The 25,661-nt window shown below is 42.5% G+C and overlaps 2 protein-coding genes across 3 annotated transcripts; both read right to left on the bottom strand.

Annotated features, from left to right (window-relative positions):
* Nucleotides 1-10,448: 10,448 nt before the first annotated feature.
* On the bottom strand, nucleotides 10,449-17,107 carry LOC120835857 (prostacyclin synthase). The gene is made up of 10 exons (XM_040205138.2): nucleotides 16,930-17,107; nucleotides 16,279-16,402; nucleotides 15,420-15,595; nucleotides 14,843-14,983; nucleotides 14,206-14,333; nucleotides 13,651-13,832; nucleotides 12,119-12,272; nucleotides 11,803-11,984; nucleotides 11,341-11,492; nucleotides 10,449-11,222 (listed from the first exon to the last, which is right to left on the bottom strand). Exons 1-10 carry the CDS (start codon nucleotides 16,995-16,997, stop codon nucleotides 11,072-11,074), a joined length of 1,458 nt encoding a protein of 485 aa, XP_040061072.1. The 5' UTR covers nucleotides 16,998-17,107; the 3' UTR covers nucleotides 10,449-11,071.
* Nucleotides 17,108-18,324: 1,217 nt separating this feature from the next.
* Nucleotides 18,325-24,962, bottom strand: thumpd3 (THUMP domain containing 3). 2 transcript variants are annotated; one of them, XM_040204630.2, is made up of 10 exons: nucleotides 24,838-24,962; nucleotides 24,078-24,395; nucleotides 23,800-23,877; nucleotides 23,297-23,725; nucleotides 22,701-22,831; nucleotides 22,000-22,069; nucleotides 21,590-21,705; nucleotides 21,386-21,490; nucleotides 21,098-21,221; nucleotides 18,325-18,872 (listed from the first exon to the last, which is right to left on the bottom strand). In XM_040204630.2, the coding sequence occupies exons 2-10, from the start codon at nucleotides 24,312-24,314 to the stop codon at nucleotides 18,681-18,683; spliced, it is 1,482 nt and encodes a 493-aa protein (XP_040060564.2). In that variant the 5' UTR covers nucleotides 24,315-24,395; nucleotides 24,838-24,962; the 3' UTR covers nucleotides 18,325-18,680. The 2 variants fall into 2 exon arrangements, with proteins under 2 accessions (XP_040060564.2, XP_040060565.2); XM_040204631.2 differs by having other exon boundaries at nucleotides 24,618-24,933.
* Nucleotides 24,963-25,661: the final 699 nt, after the last annotated feature.

Consider the following 25,661-nt stretch of genomic DNA (forward strand, 5'->3'; position numbering starts at 1 on the left):
AATGGTTGTTTGTCTCTGTGTTAGCCCTGCCATTGGCGTCCAGCGTGTACGCGACCCCTGTGTGCAGGATAAGCGGGGGGATAATGGATGGATGGATTGATAGTGGTATTTGTCTGGACTTTGAATGTGCAAACTGGTGTGCAATATCTTCAAAATCAAGGGCACTAACAAGTTCATGTTCGATGGCCAAGAGAGAACGTGCAGAGAGCCGTGTCTGTGACATTGTGGTCCTCAGCTCATTCTTAACTCGTTTCAAAACAGAAAACGACCTCTCATCCTCACAGTTAGACACCGGCAAGGTTAAAAACATTCTTAGTGCAACATAAACATTTGGAAATGTTGTCTTAAGTCCATGTCTCTCAAGAGCTTGCAGAAGCTGTACAGGTGAAGTCTCAAGTGCTTGAACTGAATAAGTTTGTCTGAGAAGGAACTATCCAGATCTGTCAATGGTGACATAATATGTTTCAACCTTAAATCTCTTGACTACTATCAGTAAAAGCTACTTCACTGTCATCACCACACTCGTCTGCAAATGTCTTTCTTTTTCTCACACGTCGAGTGTCAAACTGGTAGTTTTGTGTGGCACTAACAGTGCGTGCGGCGTGCGGATTCTTCGAGCTCTGCAAACTGTTCTCGTAGAGCGCCAACATATGAATGCAGTGAGTGTAACCCCTGTGAGATGTCTTCTGCTTTCTATGTTTGTCGTGCTGGAGCTGTTAACTTCTGCAAAATATAACGGACACAAAGGAAATTGTGGACCTTCTTTTAATCCTCCATTACACTCACACAAAATACTTAGACAGTGATCGTATAGTTTTATAAGAACAGAACTTGACTACACAAGCAATACAATGAAACATATAACCAAAAATACATACAGGTTAATCAACTTAACATAACATACCTGTAAAATATAAAGGACACAAAGGAAATTGTGGCCCTAGAAGGACGACATAAAATGGATGTTAGCTAGCTAAAAAAAACGGACATTGTTGTTACAGACAATAAAACATATCACCAACTTAATAAAAACATGGCAACTTTAAACAAAGACAAAGGACATTTAAAATAATAAAGATAGCTTCACCATAAATGAAATGAGTAAACATTTTCCACGGACATAAACAAAACACGTTACCTTCTTTTAATCCTCCATTACACTGAGGATTACCCACAATCCGTCCTTTTTACGGTCCGTTTGTGTACCACTTTGTGGCAGTAGATGGCGTAGTTCAGCCAGTTTAGAAGGGTTTTAGCCATCCATTCTAACTATGTTACATGAGCGCAGAAAGCCAAGAGCAGTAGCTAAATCTATATCGCTTCTTTGGAGTTGGTCGCTTGTTGCCTTAAATCTATGCAGTACTCGGTCCCACAACATAGTCATTATTACTGTCTCAAGTTTAAATCTTAATTTAACTTTTATTGTTTATATTTTCACATATTGAAAGTGTTTGTATTTTCTACTCATATAACCAGATATATATGACTTTTGAAGCTTAAAAAAACAGATTTCTCTTTCATGTCCACATTACCGATGATGCAACATAAGTAGTTCCTTGTTGCTGGGCAACGCCATTGACATCATAGAACGTGTCACTGTGTTCCGATGTGCTTTGATGTTGGGTTCCATTTTGTCCCTCATAACTTCACTGGACTTCTTGAGAGCTGCACGCTTTCTGTTCTCAGTCCTGCATCCGTTCATAACCTTTGACCACTGACAATACAACGCTGTTTTAAAGTTTTATCGCGTACACAGAAGTATTTTACCCAACATTTAAATCAAACAGGAGAAATGGCTGAAGGATATACAACGAATCTGCCGGTTTCCAACCAGGGACCACCAGAGTCATCTGAACAGTTCAACGCAGAATATATGAGCCTGAGGGAGATCTGCGAAGTTCTTAGGTCTATGCGCATGAAAATTCACATGAGCGGAATAAAGGTTGCAGGATGGGAATGTTTGAAGGTTAAAAATGACAACTATGACCATCACAGGCAGGAGGAAGGCATTGCTAGGAGAAAATGTGAAACCCTTCAAAAAGAGGTGAAGAATCTCCTTGTTAAGGTCAAAAATCATCAACATTTTGACTCAATCTACAGAGACCAAAAAGCAGTAAACGAAGAAATGTCTTCTAAACATCAAAAGCTGGAAGAAGAGGTGGACTTGCAGCAGAAAAGGTTGGCGCACTTAAAACGTGTGGAGTCAAACGCTGCATCCATAACACAGGAGAATGAGGAGTACGACCAAAAAATTAAGCTCCTGGAGACCACCCCGCAAAAGGTTACCAATGAATGTAACCTTTTATCTGAGGCCAGTGAACGAGACGCCCATCAGCTTGATATGAAGAAGACTTTGGTGAAGAACTTGGCCTCCAAAACAGCTTTGACTCACTTGGATTACAAACGTCTGCAATATAAGAATAAGGAACTGATTGCAGAGACACAGGAGTTAGAAATACAGGTTTCAGCTCTGGGGGATGAGAAAAGTGAAATAAACCTGAAACTCGTAAACCAACAACGTCAAATTGAGGACTCAATGCACCGTAAGGACGCTTTGGAGAGAACAACCAATGATTTAAAACAGCAAATCCAGGCCCTCAATGAAGCGCTCACGTCCAGAGAATCTTTGGCAGCGCAACAGAAATGCCAGGAGACTGTTCTGGAGGCGCAGCAGCGACAGTTGATTAAGGCCCACACGGAGGCCACCAGCAAGCTACTCAGTGAAAAAGACTGGAAGGCTGGCTATGACGCACAGAGGGAACTAAACGACGCCTTGGAGCTGAAGAACAATGAATGGAAAGAGAATATCCTCAGTGTAATGAACAGTCTCAAAGATCTTGACGCCTGTAAGGCAAACTACAAATCAATGAAGACAGATATAAAAGTTGCAACCAGACTGAATAAAACTCTCGAAAAGCAACACAAGACCCTGGGAAACAAGTTCTCAAAAGAGCAGAAGTATGAGGAAAAACACAACGCAATAAAGTCCGAGAGCGAAACCCTGATGGGTGAAAACTGCACTCTTCAGCGTCAGGTTGAGGAACTGCAGAGCACCCTTCAGGGAACGCATGTTTTGACTTGTATCTACAAATCCCTGGTATCGGTTAAAAACGCCAACAAGCTACTGAACGACGACCTTCTGAGAGAACTTCAACAGCTCCACGAAGAGGCCGCTAAAGAATCACCTCTGAAAGAGCGCAACGAGGCAATAAGGGCAGAGAACGAGATCGATAACAGACAATTGGACGTTCTCGAGGAGCAAGTGTCCTCCGTCGCATGTAGAAAGGGTGCACCGGAAAAGGCCTTGGTGGTTTGAACCCTCGCCGGCCGGTCCCGAACAAGACACCTAACCACCCTTAGGCATCCCATTGAAGTAACAGCTATGGTTTTCTCCTGGGTTTTCCTTAAAAATGACCGTACATGGGTGTCTACTGTGCTGATGTAGCATAATTTGACACACATTCTCTTAATCGATTCACACATTTGTGACATTTGCAATGCACATTTGGGCAGTTGAGTTTTTTTCCTGCAGCAGGTGTTCACACCTGTACTTGGTCCTCTGCTGTGCTAATGTAAGGTCATTTTACATTCCATTTAGACATGGACGGTTTTCTCCCGGTGCTCCGGGTTTTCCTCAAAAATAATCTTTCTTAATCGATTAATACATTCGTTCCGCTATAAAAGTAGAGTCCATCACTTATCCGACAGTACGGTTACAGAACCAAGGCTGTGCGTAGAGGTAAGCGCCACAGCGAAAGCACTGTCTGAAATAATTACACTCCTGGCAAAAAGCGCCTAATTAGATTTGGACCGTAGCGTCCACACCCAACAAAATGTCACGCCAAGTTTTCTTAAAAACTCAACAGCCCCGATATGAAGATTGAAAGAATATTGAACTACGAGCGTGGCGCAGCGGCAAAAAACACTATTCGCCCCAAAAAATTTAAGTTGTTTTAACTAGGCCATACATTTTGTTATCTGCTCCATATGTTACCAGGGCCAGAGTAATACTTCTGATTGGACAGACGGACTGTCTGTCTGTCTTTCAACAGGAAATGACACAGGGTCTCAAGTGTCATGCACTCCCACCACGCATCCAATTCCTCACGCCAAGGAATCGGTCTACGGTGTCGGCCATAACGTCCGCGGTACCCCCCCACGTAGCGTCCACCTCCTTTTATTTACTTTTATGTACAACACCTAAATATAATTGAACAACAAAACACCGGTAAAACAATGGTGAAAAACTAGTAGGGCACTTTTAAGACACTCGTAAAACATCGCCATCTCTCCGTGACTTTCTGCTGCGGCTCTCCTGCTGCGCTCACTTCCACCCCTCATCACAGGCTCTCCCGCCACAGATTTATTGATTGCCATAATATCTAGAAAGCGGCATTTCTCAGCTTTCAGAATCCGATAGTGCAAATAGTTAAGGAGTCACGGTAATTTGAATCCTCCATGTCACTTTTCGTCGCCGGCGATAGGCTTCATAATTAGGAGTCGGTATTCCAGGAAGAGGATATTGATAAAGCATATGAAAATTTTCTGAATATCTTTAAATTATTATATGACAAAAACTGTCCATTGAAAATGTTCTCTCAAGCCAGGCCCAGATGGGGGGCCCGACAGCGAGCGTCTGGTGGCCGGGTTTGCCGGCTCTGGAACCACATTCCTGGATAGGGGACGGACTCCCGGCTGAGTGCTGCTACATTGGAGTTTACTCTGGTGGACACCCGGTACGCCTTCGGGTGGTGGGGGGGGGAAACTCTGACTGTTGTCTGTGCATATGCACCAAACAGCGGCTCAGAGTATTCAGCCTTTTTGGAGACCCTGAATGGAGTCCTGCATGGGGCTCCAGTAGGGGACTCCAAAGTATTACTGGGAGACTTCAATGGGCACGTGGGAGACGATGGAGATAACTGGAGAGGCATGATTGGGAGGAATGGCCTCCCTGATCTGACCCCGAGTGGGTGTTTGTTACTGGACTTCTGTGCCAGTCACGGATTGTCCATAACAAACACCATGTTCGGACATAAGGATGTTCATAAGTGTACGTGGTACCAGAGCACCCTAGGCCAAAGATCAATGATCGATTTTGTAATCGTATCGTCTGATCTGAGGCCGCATGTTCTGGACACTTGGGTAAAGAGAGGGGCAGAGCTGTCAACTGATCACCATCTGGTTGTGAGCTGGGTCAAAGGATGGGGGATGACTCAGCACAGACCTGGTAAACCCAAGCGTGTAGTGAGTGTGAACTGGGAACTCCTGGAGGAGGCCCCGGTCCAAAAGATTTTCAACTCACACCTCCGGCGGAGCTTCTCTTACAGTCCTGTGGAGGTAGGGGACATTGAACCAAAGTGGTGTATGTTCAAAACCTCCATTGCTGAAGCCGCGGCAGTGAGTTGTTGCCTCAAGGTCTTAGGTGCATCAAGGGGCGGTAACCCTCGAACACCGTGGTCGACACCGATGGTCAGGGAAGCCGTTCGACTGAAGAAGGAGGCCTTCTGGGTTATGATATCCGGTGGGACTCCGGAGACAGTTGCAGTGAACCGACAGGCTCGAAGGGCAGCAGCCTCTGCCGTGATGGAGGCAAAGCAGCGAGTATGGGAGGAGTTTGGGGTAACTATGGAGAAGGACTTTCGGTCGGCACAAAAGTGTTTTTGGAAGACCATCCGGCACCTCAGGAGGGGGAAACGAGGAACCATCCAAGCTGTGTACAGTAAGGATGGGGCCCTGTTGACCGCGACTGAGGAGGTTATCGGGCGGTGGAAGGAACACTTTGTTGTGACTTGGAGAAGGCGTATGACCGGGTCCCCCGAGAGAAACTGGGAGGTGCTGCTGGAGTACAGGGTGAGGGGGTCCTTGCTTGGGGCCTTCCAATCCTTGTACGCCCAAAGCGAGAGCTGTGTTCGGGTGCTCGGCAGTAAGACAAAGGCGTTTCCGGTGGAAGTTGGCCTTCGCCAGGGCTGCGCCTTGTCCCCAATCTTGTTTGTGGTCTTCCTGGACAGAATATCGAGGCGTAGTCGGGGGAGGAGGGTCTACAGTTCGGGGGGCTGCAGATCTCTGCTTTTTGCAGATGATGTGGTCCTGATGGCATCTTCTGTCTGTGACCTCCAACTCTCACTGGAGCGTTTCGCAGTCGAGTGTGAAGCGGTCGTGATGAGGATTAGGACCTCTAAATCTGAGGCCATGGTTCTCAGCAGGAAACCGATGGATGGCCTACTCCAGGTAGAGAATGTGTCCTTACCCCAAGTGAAGGAGTTCAAGTACTTCGGGGTCTTGTTCACGAGTGAGGGGAAGATGGAGTGTGAGTTTGGCCGGAGAATCGGAGCAGCGGGGGCGGTATTGCACTCGCTTTACCGCACCGGTGTGATGAATAGAGAGCTGAGGCGGAAGGCAAAACTCTCAATCTACCAGTCAATCTTCGTTCCTATCCTCACCTATGGTCATGAAGGAGTCATGACCGAAAGAACTACGTCATGGGTACAAGTGGCCGAAATGGGTTTCCTCAGGAGAGTGGCTGGCGTCTCCCTTAGAGATAGGGTGAGAAGCTCAGTCATTCGTGAGGAGCTCGGAGTAGAGCCGCTGCTCCTTTGCCTCGAAAAGGAGCCAGTTGAGGTGGTTTGGGAATCTGGTGAGGATGCCCCCTGGGCGCCTCCCTAGGGAGGTGTTCCAGGCACGGCCAGCTTGGAAGAGGCCCCGGGAAGACCCAGGACTAGGTGGAGAGATTATATCTCTGCACTGGCCTGGGAACGCCTTGGGATCCCCCAGTCAGAGCTGGTAGATGTGGCCCGGGAAAGGGAAGTTTGAAGTCCCCTGCTGGAGCTGTTGCCCCCACGACGTGACCCCGGATAAGCGGCTGAAGATGGATGGACAGTTTTTTACAAATAATGATGAAAATTTTGAGGACAGTAAAGATGTGGTTCATAATTTCAATAAAAATTGAAAGTGTGGGACTCAAACTGGCAGAAAAAATCCCAGATCCTTCAACATCTGGAGCTCTGAATGAAAAATAAATCAACAGAAATACTTATTCAATGTTTCTCACTGCAGAGAAATTTTGGATATTGTCAGTAAATGTAAAAATAAAAGGTCAACTGACTGTGATGGCATTGACATTACAATAATCAAGAAGGTAATTGTGGAAATTCCTGCAGGCCTCTGACTTTCATCTGTAATCTGTCATTTCAAGTGGGTACATTTCCAGAAAAGATGAAAATTGCAAAAGTCATTCCACTTTATAAATCCGCGGACAGACACCATTTCACAAATTATAGACCTGTTTCTCTACTTCCACAATTTTCCAAAATTTTGGAAAAATTATTTGTGGGTAGATTGGATACCTTCATTAATAAACGCAAACTCTTTTCTGTAGGCCAATAAAGATTTAGATCACAAAGATCTACAGCAATGGCAGTCCTTGAATTAATAGAAGAAGTCACCAGCTCCTTAGACAAAAAGAAATCTGCAGTTGGCATATTTATTGATCTCAAAAAAGCATTTGACACAATAAATCAGGAAATATTAATCAGGAAATTGGAGCACTATGGTATCAGGGGAGTAGTCTTGCACTGGATGAAAAGCTATCTAAGTAACAGGCAACAATTTGTGCAAATGGGTGACCACCAGTCATCTTGCTTTGTTTGTGGTGTCCCCCAGGGGTCAGTATTGGGACCAAAACAGTTTATTCTTTATATTAATAACATCAGTAAAGTTTTCTTGGTTTGCAGATGATACTAATATTTTTGTACAGGTGATAATTTGCACCAGCTTTCGGCTGAAATCAACAGTTATGTCAACTTATTATATGGTTTGATATTAATAAAATTGCAAAAGTAAAACAAATTGGCAAATCGAAATAGATGATGTGTCGGTGGAGAGAGTTAATGAAATTAAGTTTTTGGGAGTGATGATAGACCATAAGATTTGCTGGAAACCGCATATTAAATACATTCAGTGTAAAATATCCAGAAGTATTGCTGTTCTCAGCAAAGCTAAACATTTTCTAAATTATGCTGCACTACATATTCTATATTGCTCACTTATTTTTGCCTTACTTGAGTTACTGTGTGGAAGTATGGGGCAACACCTATAAAACCCTGCTGCGACCGTTATGCACATTACAAAAAAGAGCCATCATAATGGTTCATAAGGCAGGATTCCACGACCATACTAACTTATTATTTATACAGTCCTGCATTCAATTGAATTCAAAGCAAGCTATATTGGCTAATATATCTCTGATTGCCCTGTTATTTTCAGTAAGAGCTTTTGTGGAGTCTGCTCTGCTTTTTTTCTGCAACTCCATCGACTGCTGCTGAGGGATTTTAGAGTGTATGTAATGTTCGCTGTTATGGAAAACTGTGTTCCAGCGATGTGTTGATGCGCTGCCAAATGTATACAGGGACTGTACAGTTCAAAAAAGGCCTTAACCTCCTCACAGCCATTATCAATGTAGTTAACACCCACAAGGTTCAGCGAATGGGCAGCACACGGTGTATAATGAATTAGTGGGTTTTGTTTTTTCAAGTATATTGCTAGGGTTATCAAAACTTTGAGCACGACAGTTTGACAAGTCTAACCCCAAGTCTCGCACCATTTCTATCACAGATTCAGCTGGCTTGCACCTGTGTGGCTGTGGATGGGCTCAAACCCAATGAATATTTCCACTATTCAGTAACGAAAAACAAATGTGAGCTGATCTATGTGTGCTAAATCTGGTGTTGAGTCAACAATTACAGAAAAATATTTAGCATGTCTGATTTCCTCTGCTATCACTTGCTTAGTTTTGCCACTCAATAATGAAATAAATTCCTCACACACAGTTGAGGACATGTAAGATGGCTTACCTCTTCCCTTGTTGCCATGCTTCTCAAGGTGCTCCTTTAAAAAGGGGTCAAACTCCGCGATCAGTTCAAGCAGTCCCAAATAGTTCCCATTGTGCGCGGAGCTCAGCAGTTCGTTATCGCCTCGAAATGGCAGTCCTCTCCCTCACAAAAATGTAATAACGGCAACCACACGTCTAAAGACTTCTTTCCAGTACAGCTGTTCTGCCTCACACTGTCGGGCAAGAAAAGTGTCAACTCTGCCTGCGTATTTAGACCTGTGCAATAAAGAAAGCACGTTTTACCTGTGTTCTGCACCCTCTTCATGATCACTAATCCTCTCTGGATGTTTCCAACCCCAGAATCCGCTGATAAATGCATGCTTTTAGGATGACAGGAGTTTTCAGGCATAGCAATAAACTGATCCAGTTGAGGCCGAGTAAAGAAGCCATTCCCTTGGCACAATTTCATTGTTTGGAGACGGCAATTAAGCACATCGTCGGTGAGGGAGCGTGTCCGACTTCCAAGTCCGGACTCCCTTACCGATGCCGGATACTTCACAGCCCGGTTCAGGAAAGCTGCAGGCCCCCGGTAGATCGCCTCTTCCCGGAGCTGCTCCGTAACCGGTCCCCATAGTGCAGGATCCCCAGGGAGTAGTAGAGGCGTTGAGGTACAGGGGCAACTCGTTTGGTCATAACGTTTTGTAAATCAATTTAGAAGATATTATATTCATCTGTCTTCCATCCGAGTAAAAGAGCACCAAATGCAGTACTAATGTAGTCAGAGGTGTACAAGCAACCTCAATTAAGGCCACTGAACACACCATAAATCAATAAATTCATTCCATTAGAGACGGACCTGCAATGGTAGGCCTCCTAAGAACAGGAACAGGATGTTGTCCCTGGATTCACTGGATGAGAAGAAAAAGTAAATGCACACTAATGTGTAAAGCAAAAAGGGATATAATATCTGATATAAGTGCAATAGTTTATATAATTAGTCTCGGTAGAGACAACCCAACTTTGACCAACAATGGGAAACCTATTAGATGATCCACACAAAATTGAACAATGCAAGTGAGGCTGCATTTGATGGAGCTGATTTTTATCCATGATTGTCCCTGAACTTTTTATAGAAATAAAGTTCAATCCCTGGCAGTTGTATGTGCAACACACAGAACCCCATAACTGCTCTGACCAAGCTGTAAAAGTAAAACTTAAAATATGTTACTATAACGGCAATTGTTTAAATAATACTTTTTTGTTGTTCTTGTTCTGCAAACTTTTGCTGTATTTAACAGCACGGTCCATTATAGATTTGCTTCTATGTGTTCCGTGGCCTTTCAAACAATATATAAATGTAAACCTTCCACTCAGCTTCACTGTGCAAACAGCAGACACGTGTCAGTGTAATAGATGTGTGGTCTAGATGTGGTAACTATTAAGCTTATGCTTCACGAACATATAACCATCCTCCAAAGCTGAACTTCTTAAAGATCCTAAAATTGCCAGCTTGGGAAGAATAAATCTCACTGTCTTGTTATTAGTTAGACTCACAAAATAATAATCTGCAGTTCAGCATAAACATGACAATAATTGAGTCACCAATCATTTTGACAACACATTGTGCACAATGTATTAATTACATTTATTGATAAATTATGATGATTATTGATAAATAACAAAATAATACAATACAATACATAATAACAATTACAATAATAATAATAATGTACAAAAATACAATCCATCCATCCATCCATTGTCAAACCGCTTATCCTGCACACAGGGTCACAGGGGGGCTGGAGTCCATCCCAGCCAACTTCGGGCGATAGACAGGGTACACCCTGGATTGGTCGCCAGCCAATCGCAGGGCTACACAGAGACATACAACCATTCACACTCACATTCACACATCTATGGGCAATTTAAAGTCCCCAATTAACCTGATCCCCAGAGCATGTCTTTGGACTGTGGGAGGAAGCCGGAGAACCCGGAGAGAACCCACGCAGACACGGGGAGAACATGCAGACTCCACACAGAAAGGCCACTGGGCGGAATCGAACCCAGGACCTTCTTGCTGTGAGGCGACAGTGCTAACCACCACGCCACCGTGCCGCCCGAAAAAAAAAAAAAATACAATATAAAATATAAATATTCAATACAAAAATTTAAAAACGGCATATTGACACTATAAACAATGTGTTGAAATGTTTTCCAAATAACTTTGCTTGTTTTTAAAAACACCTAGTTTGTATTCTTAGGTTTATATCGGACAGGCAAGTCCCCCTCCGGTTGAAGCATCCCAAATCCATAACGACTGGCATCTACCGCTGGCATCCGAGCATTTGGGTCACAAAGCTCCAAATCATAGCTAGTCAACGCCACGTAAACAAACCTGAAGAGTAAACACACATGAATATACAATTAGAAAACTCCAACCAAACTTAAAGGTAACATTCTGAGGCATTAACCAATGGTAGAGTTACATGTTGCACTAATCCTTGGACACTCACTGTCTGATTGTATTGATGGCAAACTGCTTTCCCACACAGCCATTGGTGCCTGCACCCCATGGCATTGAGTAATATTTCAGCAGCCTCCCTCTTTTATAAAAATCTTTCTTCAGCGATCCATCTTGATTAAGGAACCGGTCGTACTTGAATTTCTAAAAAGGAAAACACATTTAGTGAAGACAAATTCATTAATGAAATTTTGCTTTATCAAACTGTTTAATGTCTGTTTGTTTGTCTAATCGCTAGTGGACAATAGTTTCTTATTGCAGCCAAACTGCTATTAGCCGTGTTTCTGTTCCCGTGCTCAGATTGTCCCTCAATGGTCCACTGAGATTGCCCTCTCACTCATCGACACAGGGTCCGCTATGTATAGGTGTCAGTTATTAAACGACAATGCTAATTACATTAAAGTCTGCCTTCAAGTAGTCCTAAACACAATTAGTACAACGTGTTCTGGCGAACCTGTGGCTCGTCGTGAATCTCGGGGTCCATTTGAGGGCTGTTGAAGGGAAACAGACACACCCTATCTCCTTTCCGTAGCAGGTACTCTTGGCCATTCGCCATGTTGAGGGTCTTCTCCTGCACCACCTCTCTGGTGATGAAGGGGGCAGCGGTGAGTCTAAGCGTCTCATCCAAGGCACTATCTGGGGGGAGGAAGAAATCAATATTGTGATTAACAACAGAAGAGCAGCTGCTTTTCCCTTATTTGCAATGTTTTTCCCAGTATATATGTACATATTGTGTATTATTCAAGATGAAAGCTGGGACCGCGGCTCACCAAACACAGGCGTGTCCATAGGTCTGTCCAGCGGTGAGGTCTCTACGGTTTTCCTTTCTGATATCCTGCTGAACTCCCTTTTCACAGCTGCCAGAGCTTCAGGGTTTGTCAATAAGTAGCCCAAAAGCCAAAATGCAGCAGGACCGACGTTACCCTGAAAACAAACAGAAGACAATGATAAGGTTGTCCCTTTCGTTCCAGCGTTGCATAGTGACAGCACAGGTGGTTATTTGTTAATAGCAAATACGAACATCAGAAGTCAACCGTATCACTCACATCTATCTCTTGTTAGAGTTGTAACAACGCACACATTTCAACACAAGTTCAATTAAATAAATAGGTCTAATGAATCTTAAGTGCTGGCCAGAAAATAGAACAGCTTCCTTTAATGTGTCTGGGACGAGAGGAGCGAAGCTCTGCGTAGTCTCACTACTGGCAAAGCTCAGTTTACTTAAAACGGACAACCTTTGGGAGCAGAGGTCCCCTGTCAGATGTCTTGCATCCAAAAGAGGGACAAGCTGTGCAACTATTTTACAGCCAACTTATGCGCAGGTTAGACACATTAAATAGTGCACAGAGTGAATACTTTTCCCCACTGTGAATCTGAATCCGGTTCGGAATAATGCATTGTTTAAACGTAATAATTTAATATTAACCGTGATTGCAATACGGTTTTGTCATTACTGCAATAACTCCTAAGAGGCCCCTTGTAGGTTATTAAAATAAATGTCAAATGATCTCACTTTGTAGAAAAAAGCAGTGACTACGGAAAGTTAAGACAAAATACCACGGCGACTAATTGAAAAAAGGATGAGTAAGCAGCCTGCAGCGTAGGTTAAATGGTGAGGTACACATCTGATTAATACCCATGATGTAATAAACTCCTCCGGCAGACTGTAGGCAAGACAGTGCGAGTAAGTCATGACCAATTCAAATCAATTCCAGGAGAAATTGTGTAACTTGTGTGTGCTGTGTGTACTGTAGTTACAGGGGAAAATAACATTCAACTTTTGACGCAAAATATTAATGACAAGATTTGCCTTTTTAAAGACTACTGATCACGATCTTTTACTACAACTGTAAAAAGTACAAAAGAAAAGTACACTGCACTCCCTTAAAAGGATATTTTCTTCATGATTTTCCTGCTATGTGAGCAGAAGTGAACAGCACACTCATGTGCTAAGTAAGAGTACTGCACATGGGGGGGGGAGTTTATTAGTATTTTTTACCGTTTTAATAACATTAGGTATCACACATTCTTTAACAATGTTTTTTTTATAGTATATAAGTCTTTGTAGTTAAAATTACCATCTGCAAAGTACTTAGCAAATGCAGCTATCATCCAACAGTAATGAAGTAAAATGGACAAAATGTGGTGCAATAGATGTATAACGTAGCACAAAATTGAAATACTCATGTGAAGTACCTCAAACTGTGCTACATTTAATGTGTCCCTTCAGAAAATAGGTACACAACAGAGACACGGTGGCGTGAAGCTACTCTAAGCCGACAACACAGCACGTCTAACTAACCTGCGTGGCCCAAAGTTGCATCAGCACGGCTTTCTTCTGCGTCTCTTCGTCGGCACCACCCTCCTGCAGGAGCCTCCTGTAGTCGCAAAGCCAAGGGCTCGACCCCGAGTCCTCCGTCAGACCTGCTGGAGCCAGAAGCTCCCACAGCCTCCGCCGGACACCCTGAGCCGTCCTCTTCTCCTCTGTCACACGGATCAACGTCACAGAGTGAGTTACGCGGGAAATTACAGGCATGCACTGCGCTACAGGATGAGTCAGTAGAGGATGTTGATTCATTGTGAGTCGTAGTATTTGAGAAAATAAATACATGAAACTCGCCATGGCAACTGTAAAACAAATCTTAGGAAACCAATGATGTCACAGCACATTAGTGTAAATATTGTCCAAATTACGTCTACGATGATCAGAGTCTACGTGTCTAGTCTATGTTTTGCAATTCATTTCGTCATAGTAATATGAAACAACGTCACGTGGAAATTTCTGATTAGGTCATGAAGTAGATCAGTGGGCGGATTACGTTATAAAGCATTTTAATGACAATAACAGCGTCATTACCTGGCTTCAGTGTGCCCCTGGCCATTTTGGTTAACAGACCATCAAACTTCTTGTACTCCTCATAGACACTCGAGGGATCTGTGCTGTTGTTGTTTTGTTCTCCTCTAAACAGTGTCAGGTACCCCACCCTGCAGAGAAAGGGCATTATTTTACCTCGATGGAAACATAACCAGCCCCAACAGTTTTTCCCATCCGAAAAGCACAAAAGCAATTGCCTTTCAACTGGTATTTTTCCACTGGCCCACGCAAGGTGCAGCATCTCTTTATGTTGAATGTCACCATGACACAAGACAAATTAACCCATATACTGTTTCACATTCCAGATATTTTCTCTCTCTTTAGTTTGCTGGTGATATACTTCACTTCGTTATATATTGATAGATTTATTTCATGAAAGTTGGCAACACTTTGATTCACGTCCATGGTGAAGAAAAAGTGTTCGACCGGAAACGTTCAACATTTGTCGGAAACGGTCGGCCTACATTTGTCTCGCTGGGTTTACTAACAGAGGAAGGACAGACGGTAAACTGTTTATCTGAAAGCTTGTCACGTGAGCGCATCTTTTAACATAGTTAGGTGTATGTGTGTGTGTGTGTGTGTGTTTGCATGCAGGTGGGTGAGCGGGTTGCACACGTACTTGAAGAGTAAACTGTAAGAAAAACTGAACAGTTCCCCGTCCTTCCAGTCTTTCTGGTTCTGCCTCTCGGCTCTCAGCGAGGCCTGCAGGTGTCTGCTCATGGTGCAGTTCAGGGCGGCAAAATTCCCTCCCAGGAAGTGCCTGCGGTCACAAAGCGTAACAATGACGAATCAGAGAACAGATTAACTACCTTAACATGTGAGGATTACCCTGTTCGTTCATTTCACACTGAGAAATGGTAGCATGATGAGCAAAGAAAGGAGGAGAAAGGGTCACACCTACAACTCTGTGTGCAACCTGAAGAAGGCTGTGTGCGTAAACGTAATCTTTTAAAACCCCTCAAAAAATAAAGATTGCATCCAGCGTGCGGGTTTCTCCTCCTTTCTTTGGTATCTGCCAGTAGATCATTAAAAGGTGAAATGGGAAACGAGCAGCGAAACAGGAAGCCCTAAAAATACATTTCCCGAAATAGGATGGGTGTTCCTCTAACTAATTTCACCTTTACATTTACACGAAATAAAGTTGAAAACATTCACCACAAGCTTTCAGTGTGCAAAGCAAAACAAGAGGGGCGTACTTCTTCATCAGCGCATTGACTTTAGCCGGCTGGTGATGTGGGAGCCGCAGGTCAAAGATCCTGTCCATGAGCACCTCGGCGTAGCGCGTGAAGTCCAAGGAGTCGGAGTCGTTGATGACCGTGTCGTACGAGTGCGGATCCAGCAGCACCGTCACATATCGTCCAGCTACACGCACCTGTTCGTCATTGGTGCCAAAGGGAGAAACGTTTGAGATATAAACAGCCGTAACTCTTTCTGCATGTTTTAATAAAAATACAGATCACAATACGTTTTATTTCATGTTACGTATCTTATATCGGAATTATGTTGTCCGTCTATAAGCAAGCAATATTCACCCTAGTTTATTCAATATCTAAATACATTATTCTTTTAATATTCTTTAATAAAAAAAAAATGGGAACACAACATTTCTTGGAAAATAATTTGATACACAACAAACTGTGTTTTGTTTTAGGACAAGTCAAGAATCAGAGTTTATCATGATACTTCTTCTTGATCAGTAACATGAAAATCAACATACTCCTTAATCCTAAAAAAGTATTTAACAGTAAAATTTGGAGAGGTACGTTTAGACTCTTCCATATTCAGAATATAAAAACAAGCAGAAATATTTGATTTTTCTTATTCACCACATGCGACTTTTAGCGATAAAACTGACCAACACATATTTGCTATTAATAATAATAAAAATAATATATCACCAGAAAATTCCTCTCAATCATACCATTTTCTTCTGAGCAGTTTAAACACTTTAAAGCTGAAATTTTACACATATATAACCTCCTCAAAGGTACCCATAACAAATGAACATTTAATTATCCACAGAGAAGACCAATGAGTGCATCATCCTCTACTCACTGTGAAAATGTCCCCGTGTTTCAGCTTCATTCGGTTTAAGAACTTGAAAGCATCTTTTCCAAACTCCAGCGCGTGGCCTAACCATGGGATTACCCCCTTATCTAGAGGAGGATCACGCTTGGATCTAAGCAAAATACAGAGAAGAAAAAACAAATGAGGGGGGAGGACACAACTTATCAGTCGTGGACCATAAATCTTACTGGGAACGGGAATATCCTTTAATTTAACAATACTTCTCCTTATTACTTTCATCATGAGTTTATGGTCAAAGAAATAAAGCTCAACTTAGTTAAAAAATAAAAATAAAAAAATAAATAAAAAAGATTTTCATTGTAATTTATATTTGCCTGAAAGGAAAACAGAAACAAGAAAACTAGAGTTGTAGAGAGTTAAAGTGTCACTGAAGAGGCAGTTCGACCACATTCCTCAGACTGGAGAATAACGAGCTGCTGTTACTAAAAATACACTACGAGACGTGAAGCCTCAAACGGATTTCTAATCATCCACTAATTTACTCCACAGCCGACAACACAGTTATTATTATATCATATTATTATAGAACGGCGGCGTCAAAGGGAACGAATGTTGCGGCAAATATGAGCATCGTATTTGTTACACGGGACAATACAAGCGGATCAAAGTGTATCTTACCTCGATCTGTGAGTGAGAATAAAATAAAACAGGAGCGCTTGTCCGAGCAGAACGAAGGACCAGATCATCTCGTGTGTTTACGTTCGTCGATGCGCAGAGTCACTGAAGTCCCATCAGCTCGCACATGGCTTTTATGAGCTCACGGTCACCGTGTTGACTCTCATCTGTCTCGATGACATCATCGCCTTCGCCTGGTAGACTAACGCGGTGAATGAATAATACACGTGTTCATCTTTTGTTACTCAGCCGGTTTTTGTGCGTCTGTGGGACCCGCGAGTCAATGTTAAAATAGTTGAACAGATGTTTATTCCATCCCACTTAGAGCCAATATATATATAATACAGATAATAGGGTTGACGTTGGGAGTTCATGCTGAGCTTCCTCTTTAGGAGCCCCTGTCTCGGCTTGTAGGATGTGTCCACTGAGTCCCAGAGGCATGTCCAGGACACATCTCGTGTCCTCCATCAGGTTTCACACTGTGTACCAACTTGAAGACAGAAGAACTTGCCCCGGGTCTAGTGCACCTGAACACATCCATCCATCCATCGTCAAACCGCTTATCCTGTACACAGGGTCGCGGGGGGGCTGGAGTCCATCCCAGCCAACTTCGGGCGATAGACAGGGTACATCCTGGACTGGTCGCCAGCCAATCGCAGGGCAACACAGAGACAAACAACCATTCACACTCACATTCACACATCTACGGGCAATTTAAAGCCCCCACGATCCCCAGAGCATGTCTTTGGGCTGTGGGAGGAAGCCGGAGAACCCGGAGAGAACCCACGCAGACACAGGGAGAACATGCAGACTCCACACAGAAAGGCCGCTGGGCGGAGTGGAACCCAGGACCTTCTTTGTGGTATGCAATTAATAGCATGATTTCTGTGTACAGATTATTAGTTTAAACATGACTATGACTATTTTCCATTGTATCAAGACAATAATCAAATGCATCAATTTTACAGCGGAACTTTTGTCCGTTTCATGTTTAGAAGCGGTTGGTTTCCCCAGTCATGGCCTTTTTAGGGTTAGTCAGTGGATTATTGAAACTCTAGAGGAAGTAAGTCACAACCCTGCATGCAAATGTTCACGAACACCGATGATGTTGCTTACTGTACTTCCCCTTTTTACTTAATATCAGATTCTACCTCCTCGTCTCCCGTCCTGTTGTATGTTCAGGAACGCACGTCAGATATGGAGCAATGAAGGTGAAAGAAACTGAGAAAAATAGGGAAGGCTTTTACCTGCTGTCTCCTCTAGATGGCGAAATAAAAAACACATGATGATAAAAAATGATATTAATAAAAAAAACAGAATAAGGGCCATAACTTCCATAGTAAATGTATCCCTGTATGTTAACTTGTATGATGTGATGAATATTTACATGAACTGAAATTTGGTTTAAATCTTTATTAATCAGACCAACATGGCAATGAGAAGTTCTTGCAGAGTGGGTTCAGCGGGTCGGAGGAGTGCAGAACAGCAATGTGAAAAATGCCTCAATCAAACAAAGAGAAAACTAATCAACTGCTGCGGAACATGAACATATATTTTCTCTTTCCAGTTAGCCATTCATGACATTTAACCAAAATGAAAAATACAAAAAAAAGATTCCCAAAAGATGTTCTGACAACTTGACCAGAGAACCTGAACAAATAAAATAAAAAAAAGTTAATAATTAAAAGAATATAAATAATGTTGATCCTACACAGCCTGAAATATAAACTCAGAACTTCTACGCAGGATGTGAATCAAGCGAGCTCCTTGTCGCTGTTCTCGTCCCTGCAAGCTTTAACTGTCCCTCTTGATTCATAGACATCCTCTGGAGTTTGGCCAAACACGCCCCCGGTCCGCTTGAGGAGGTAGACTCCAGCATGTAAACCCCCGACATTGACCCAAACAGTGTGCAGCCTCTTCCACAGCCCCCCCATTCTGGAGATAGCCTGGAGACGACATAAAGGACAAATGAGATTTGTTTTGTGTAAAAGAACGCTGAGGTCAGACAAATACAGCTGGTTCAAGTCTTTTTCCATGACTCACAGACACACCGCAGTTAAATCCGCATCGCTCCAACTGTGTGGGGATTATTTAGAGAGGTTAAATTGATTCTGCAAATGAGCTTTTAAGTAGGAGCAAGTTAGGATGTTTAATCGTGATACAGAGCTGCATAAACAGACGAATCCCGCTGGCATTTATAAATGATGCGCTGTTGTATTGTGGTAATAAAACCAACATGGCCCTTTCTACTTCACCATAAAACAACATGTTACGATATAATATTATCCTTAAATTGAGTTTGACCAAATCTTGGAAGCTTGTGGGCCATTTGAAGGTCCACGGTTTCATTTTCAACACTTTCTTTATCTGATTTAACCGTTTCACTCAGCTGTTTGGAACGTTCTTTCAAAATGGTACCGTTCATTTATTAGTACACACAAAAACCATGAAGCTACTGTATCTGACGGATTGCCATTATCTTCTTAAACCAAATAACAAACACGTCTGTGAATCCTTCAACTAGTATCCTCCAAGCTACTATCTGGTAACTTTACAATTACAATTTCCCCAACACTGGTTAACAAACATTCAGACTGCACCGTACAAAGTAACAAATCAACAAAGACCTTCAGCCTGATAAACAAAACCTGTTTATCGTCCTCATCTACTTAAATTATGGGGAATTCCATTCCTGTTTGTGAAGTTGGTAAATACAATAAAAAGTATTTAGCTTATTGCCAAAAGAATCGACACAGAATATCCTTTGGGCTTCTGTTTGATATTTTTTGATATGTTATCATAAGAAATGGATAAGTATACAGATACAGAGAGAGACTAATCAGCTGGTGCGCGAAGGCTTACAAGATGTACTGTGAACTTTAAAAAAAAGCTACTATGTTGAAATCAATACATTTTAGAATTACTTTTTTTTGCAGCAGGGTTCATACTATTTAGTTGTAATCTTGACACGTCTCCATCTCAAGCTCACTGAGCTGCCGAGAAAGCAAAAGTGTTGCTAACAATTGCTGACAATATTAAATATGTTTCCTCTGTTTCGGTTTCTGTGTTGTCTAAGGTTTAATCAAGGATATATTGTCTTTATTCCACCATTAGTTTTGGAATGTGACTTAGGTGCTGCTTTCTGGGAGGAGTGGGTATCAAGTAGGGCTGAGGGACAATGAATCGATGAAATCGATAAAATTCGATTATTAAAAGCGTTGGCAACGAATTTCATTATTGATTTGTTGTGTCATGCGATTATTACGTCACTCGATGAGTTGTGGAAATGCACGCGGAGCAAAAATAAAAAATTAAAAGCGCCGAGGCGACGTAGAGGAAAGAGCAGCCAGCAGTAGTTGAGTCACATGACGCTTGCGCATATACTGTGGGTTATACGGTAGTTGATGTTATGCCTTTAAAGGGAGACACGGTGATCCATTAAACAAGCACGGCTAACTAAAAGCCTCTAATCCATTTATTTACAAATGCCATTTTAAATTCATCTCATGGCACTTGGTTGTTTTTTAGCTGTACTTAGATGGGGTGTGAATTTGCAGTTCTGTTTTGGAGTAAAGGGATGGAAATTAAAGCGTTTTGATTTTTTATTATCCGATTGATCGATTAATTGAGGAAATACCGTATTTTCTGCACTCAAGGGGCACTTAAAAGCCTTTAATTTTCTCAAAAAACGACAGTGCGCCTTATAATCCGGAGTGCCTTATATATGGATCAATTGGTTAATCGGTTGATCCATACTGGTTGTACACGGCGCTCAAGGCGCTCTGCCAAACATGCCAAAGCTCGGTCTACGACGGCGAGATGCTGAGCAGGCGCTCAAGCGCGTGAGATACGGAGATTGTTTCAGGGCGCGTCGGAGAAACAAAGCTGTCGTTCTTGCCAAGCATTTAATGAGATTAAAGAGCGAGAGACGGTGCCCTTTTCTTTACAGTAGCTGAACCATCTTAACAGGGAAAATAAGTTATTCTAAAAGAAGCCCTTGGCAGGCGGCGTGGCTGGAGAGAAGCCGAAGATTTAAGGCGTGGATGGTGAGGGGGCCGGCGGGAGCGGACGCACCTCGCAGTGTGCACTGCAATTTATTTGGAAGTCATTGTGCAACCCAGTTGTATGCGTTTAGCTGGAAACCTGGTTGTTTGCATAAGAATACGGTTACCTTAGTAAAGCACTTCTTGTCCTGTGTTAACAAGACAGCTTTCCCTGTTCCTGGTGTGCACACACGAGCCATTTCTCTCAGACAGGACGGGTAAAGGTCCCAGTTCTTCTTCCTGGAGCCCATTCTTCAGGGAAGCAAAGGAAAGATTGTGACTCGTAGTTTAAAATTTCCATATTCAGTTGGTCGGCTCAAAATTTGGTGGAAAGTATCCAAACATTTGGTTATTCAGATTAATTTCTACATACTGACTAATCAGCCATGAACTGTACACCACTGTAATAATGGTACCTCTTGCCAAAGGGCATGTCAGTGACGACGATGTCGACGGAGCCTGTTCTTATGGGTAAATTGCAAAGATCCCACTGTATGGTGTCAATGGGCAATCCAGATGCACTGTTTGAAACAAGGGTTTAAAATCATCACGATGATAATTTACACAATTTAATATTGAAACTATCTCCTTATGAGTTGTCCAGCTGTGCAGCCTCTCACCCGCCTTTCTCCGCCATCCGTTTCTGGATGTGACACACATTATTTACTGTGCGGTTAACTGCCATGTCATTGTTGTCACCGGCAACGTAGAATGAGCTGTTAAATTCAATGGCCCCCTGGTAAAGTAAAGCATTAGACAACTACTTTTAGAAACTGCACATGAACATGTTTATATTCATCATCTCTGATCATTTGACACTTGAAAACAATGTGACGTGGGTCATCAGAATACTTGATAGGTGGTGCAGTATAAGGATGGGTTTCAGTACAAGGTGCATGCTATATTACACTGCATACTGTAGAATGGGAACAAATCATAAGGTTATTGGAGAGGCCTTTAATAACACTGTGTTTATTTATAGCACTTAACCATATAAGCAATGTTGTAGTGCAAGTGCAGAATGTCTCACCTCCAATGGTATAGCTCCAGTCCCACACATTGGGTCAAGTATTATATCGGATGCCTGAGGTTTACAAAGCCTGTCAACAGAAAATAGAGTTTGGATAGTTAATCACCAGAGCAACATGACAGGTTTTATGGGCTCATTTTATGCATGTAAATATACAGCATTCTTTTGCTGCTCCATCATCGGGCGTACTGCAGAGTGACACTAAACGTACATTTCTACTCACCACTCAGTCTTAACACCAAAACATTCAACTACTTCCAATATGGACTTAAATGAACCACAAGTCACCATACTTTATCCAAGTGTATTCATATAAATGTGGCATGTACTTGCAATAGTATGATAATGCACAAAACAAAGACAGAAAGAAAATATTAGCCAGAAAAACTTTCTAAATTGTATTTGAGGGCTCACCTTCTTTTCACAAGTCAAACTAACTCAAACATTCAACACTCAACAAAAAAATATCCATACACTTTCTCAAAAGAGGCACAGAGCTTTTGACCAATTTGGTGTTTTAAAACCATAAGATAAAAGAATGCACATACAAAACACAACCTTTACCAAGGGAACAAAAACCCTCAGACAATTGGAAACGTCGAATAATACATTATTTAAATGACATACGTTTTAGCAAAAGCTCAACTATAACCTTATTAACTGGGATGTTGTAAAACGAAGCTCAAATAGTGTCGAGTTACCTGAGCATGCCGTAACACAAGGTGGAGCGCAGAGTGGTGGGTCCAAAGTGACTGATGTTTCTCCTGTGCAGACTCTCTTCAGTGAGAGCGATGCCGATCACCATCTCTTCATTGTGTATGTTTAGTAACACCTACAGTTCAGGAACACGCAGTGCAGGATTAGAAATCAATAATCAATGTAACCCTGCATATATCCTCAAAAATAAAATGATCAGCAACTATTTTGAAGCAGATTAAGTGTTTCTAAGCAGCCTATTATTCTTGTCTGATTGGTAAACTGATACGCACAAATCGAAGAAATAGAATTTACTATTTGTCAACATCATGTACATATTTAAATATAGGTTAATCCAGAATAAGCAAACTATTTTAAATAACCTTTCTATAGAACGTAGTCCATAAATTGATATCGCTGCGAAATCACATTTTCAAATCTCAAATGTTCTGGGAAAATGTTACTCAGCGGAGTTGTTATTTTTGTCTTTGGTTACACCTTGAAAACTAAACATTACTTTCAGCCTTGCAGATCCATCTGGCAGCAGGCTAGTGTGATGCCATTCAATTTGCGTCAGTCCCGTCTGAACAAGGAGGCCTACCTCTACGTCAAACTTCGTCATGTCCGCCTTCCACTGGAAAAATTCTTGCACAGCTCCGCCAAAGTCTCTGGCCGCCTCATTGGAGGAGAAGCTGTGCCTATCACCGGCCCTGTTGCACGTCACACGGAACTTTAGGAGTTTGGCCGCGGTTTCTGCCTCTTCCGAGTCCGTGGTGCTGGTCTCCATGGCAGCAGTGCTCTCTGCTTTAGTCTGGCTTCCGGCAGCAGACAGCGCCTGAGGTAGCTTTGGCTGCTCGGTGTCGTCCACGGCCGCATCCGTCACCTCACAATTGGATTTGGCTTTGGTGACATTTCCTCCCTTCCGGTAGCCTTTCCTCTTTTTTAATTTGCCATTTAGCTTCCAAACCGCCAAGGCATCAGTCCAGGGGAGTTTGGAGGCGAGCTGCATCATCTCCGTCAATGTCTCTTCCTGCACAAACACAGTGTTCATTAACCCTCACAATAATCAGCAGCTACAACAGAACAATGATGCTCGTAGGTTACCTTTGATTCTTTGAATGGGTAATGATCGTATTCCGCAACCACCACAAACAGGTTGTCCACAGACCTCAGAAGATGTACCTAGAGTTTTAGAGAACAGAAAAGTTTGCCAGGATAAAGATCAGTGTTTGAACACACACACACACACACACACACACACACACACACACACACACACACATATGTATATCGACCAAAGCTTTTTCTATGCATATTATGATGTTTGTCAGCGAGCAACGACGAAGAAGAAAAAGGGCATGCGTTGATGTCAGGATTGTCACCTGGGAAAGCTTGTCGGTGGTTATTGGAAAGTAGATGCGACCACGATCTTTCCCGATTTGTGCATCGACCCCAATTTTCTCCTTGACCTCTTCTGCAGCAGTGTGCTCGAATCCTGTAGGCACGGTCGCTCCGATGGTGACAGCAAGGACGTCGCCATCGTTCATAGCGGAGCGAGAGGTGGATGCTGCAGCTGCGTTAAGGCCCGACTCTGCAGCCCCGCCTTCCTGGGAGGACATGCTGTGTTTGTGGGCTGCGCCTCACCAGATGAGATGTACCTGGATGATGTGTAGCACAGCTGGAGCACATGTAACTTAGCCCTTGGAGGGGAAGAGAAGTGACGTTATTTAAACAGTTGCTGACGTTACAGCATGTTTTTGCCATACTGAGGCATGAGCCATTTGCTACAAAGCTAACTTTAAGTGTTATAAACATATACATGTGGGCTGTTATGAGTCATAAGTTTGCATAGACGATGGTTGAATTAAACAAAGTGAATAAACATGTGACGTTGTTGCAGGGAAATCAATCATACTGGTTACCTTAGTTAACGTTAGCTGGCTATAGTGAAGTTAGCTTTGAGGTGCTAAAAAGTTGTTACGACACAACAACAAGCTAACGTTAGCCACCGATAAAGAGCTTCGTTTACGCCGCCATTCTGGCACTTTTTAATGTGATAGGCGCCCCGGCTGAGCCGTAGCAGCAGGTGAAAATAGCAGAACAGTTAGTTTTATTAAACTTGCTAACTGGAATTCGACCAACCTGTCAAGACACGAGGCGACAAAAGTCACGCTTCCTCTCAGCCAGCAACAACATCAATACTTCCGGCAGAAATACTCCAAAATAAAAGCATCATCTCCACAAAGGTAATTTTTCAAATGTGGCCAAATGTCAAAATACTTCTTGAAGGAAATGGGAAGAGTGTCATGTCTATTCTACAATAGTGTAAACAAATCATGTGCAAACTATGTAAACACTTATTACGTGCACATGAACCGTATCTTTTTGTATTTATTTCCCCAAACAACGGTAAATTAGTTCAGTATATCATGGCCAATGAAATCCATATTTATATGTCTTATTAGTATTGTTCATTAAATTATTTTAATATAAATACTTTTATAATTACATGACAAAAAAAATCTAATCTAATCACAACTGTAACTTACTTGGAGATGAGAGTTATTGATTTTGTTTCGTAACCGTCACTATTTATTATATGACCGTAATAAATTGGGCATGGTGCTTAAATCATAATGCAAATCATTAAAACTAGCATAGCCTTGGTTTTGTTGTGAAAGCTAGATGCCCAAACCGGAAATCTAGTTTGGGTCAATTTGTTTCTTCTTACCAATGTGCTTCCATTCATTTCTACTGGCTTCTACTTCCGGGTATAACTTTCCAACAGGTAGTCGACAGAGGGCGCTGTGATATAAGTTTCGAACAAACTGTGGTTTGAGAGAACTGAGCAAAACCGTTCACCTTCGAAACGACACAATAAAGAGCAGAATAACAGACGTTTGTGTAGAGAGTTGTGTTAAGAATATCTGTGTACTGTTCTGTGTCGTATTTGCTTGTGTGATTAA

The sequence above is a fragment of the Gasterosteus aculeatus genome, chromosome 17, assembly GCF_964276395.1.
Source record: "Gasterosteus aculeatus chromosome 17, fGasAcu3.hap1.1, whole genome shotgun sequence".
In the NCBI taxonomy this organism is placed as follows: Eukaryota; Metazoa; Chordata; class Actinopteri; order Perciformes; family Gasterosteidae; genus Gasterosteus; species Gasterosteus aculeatus.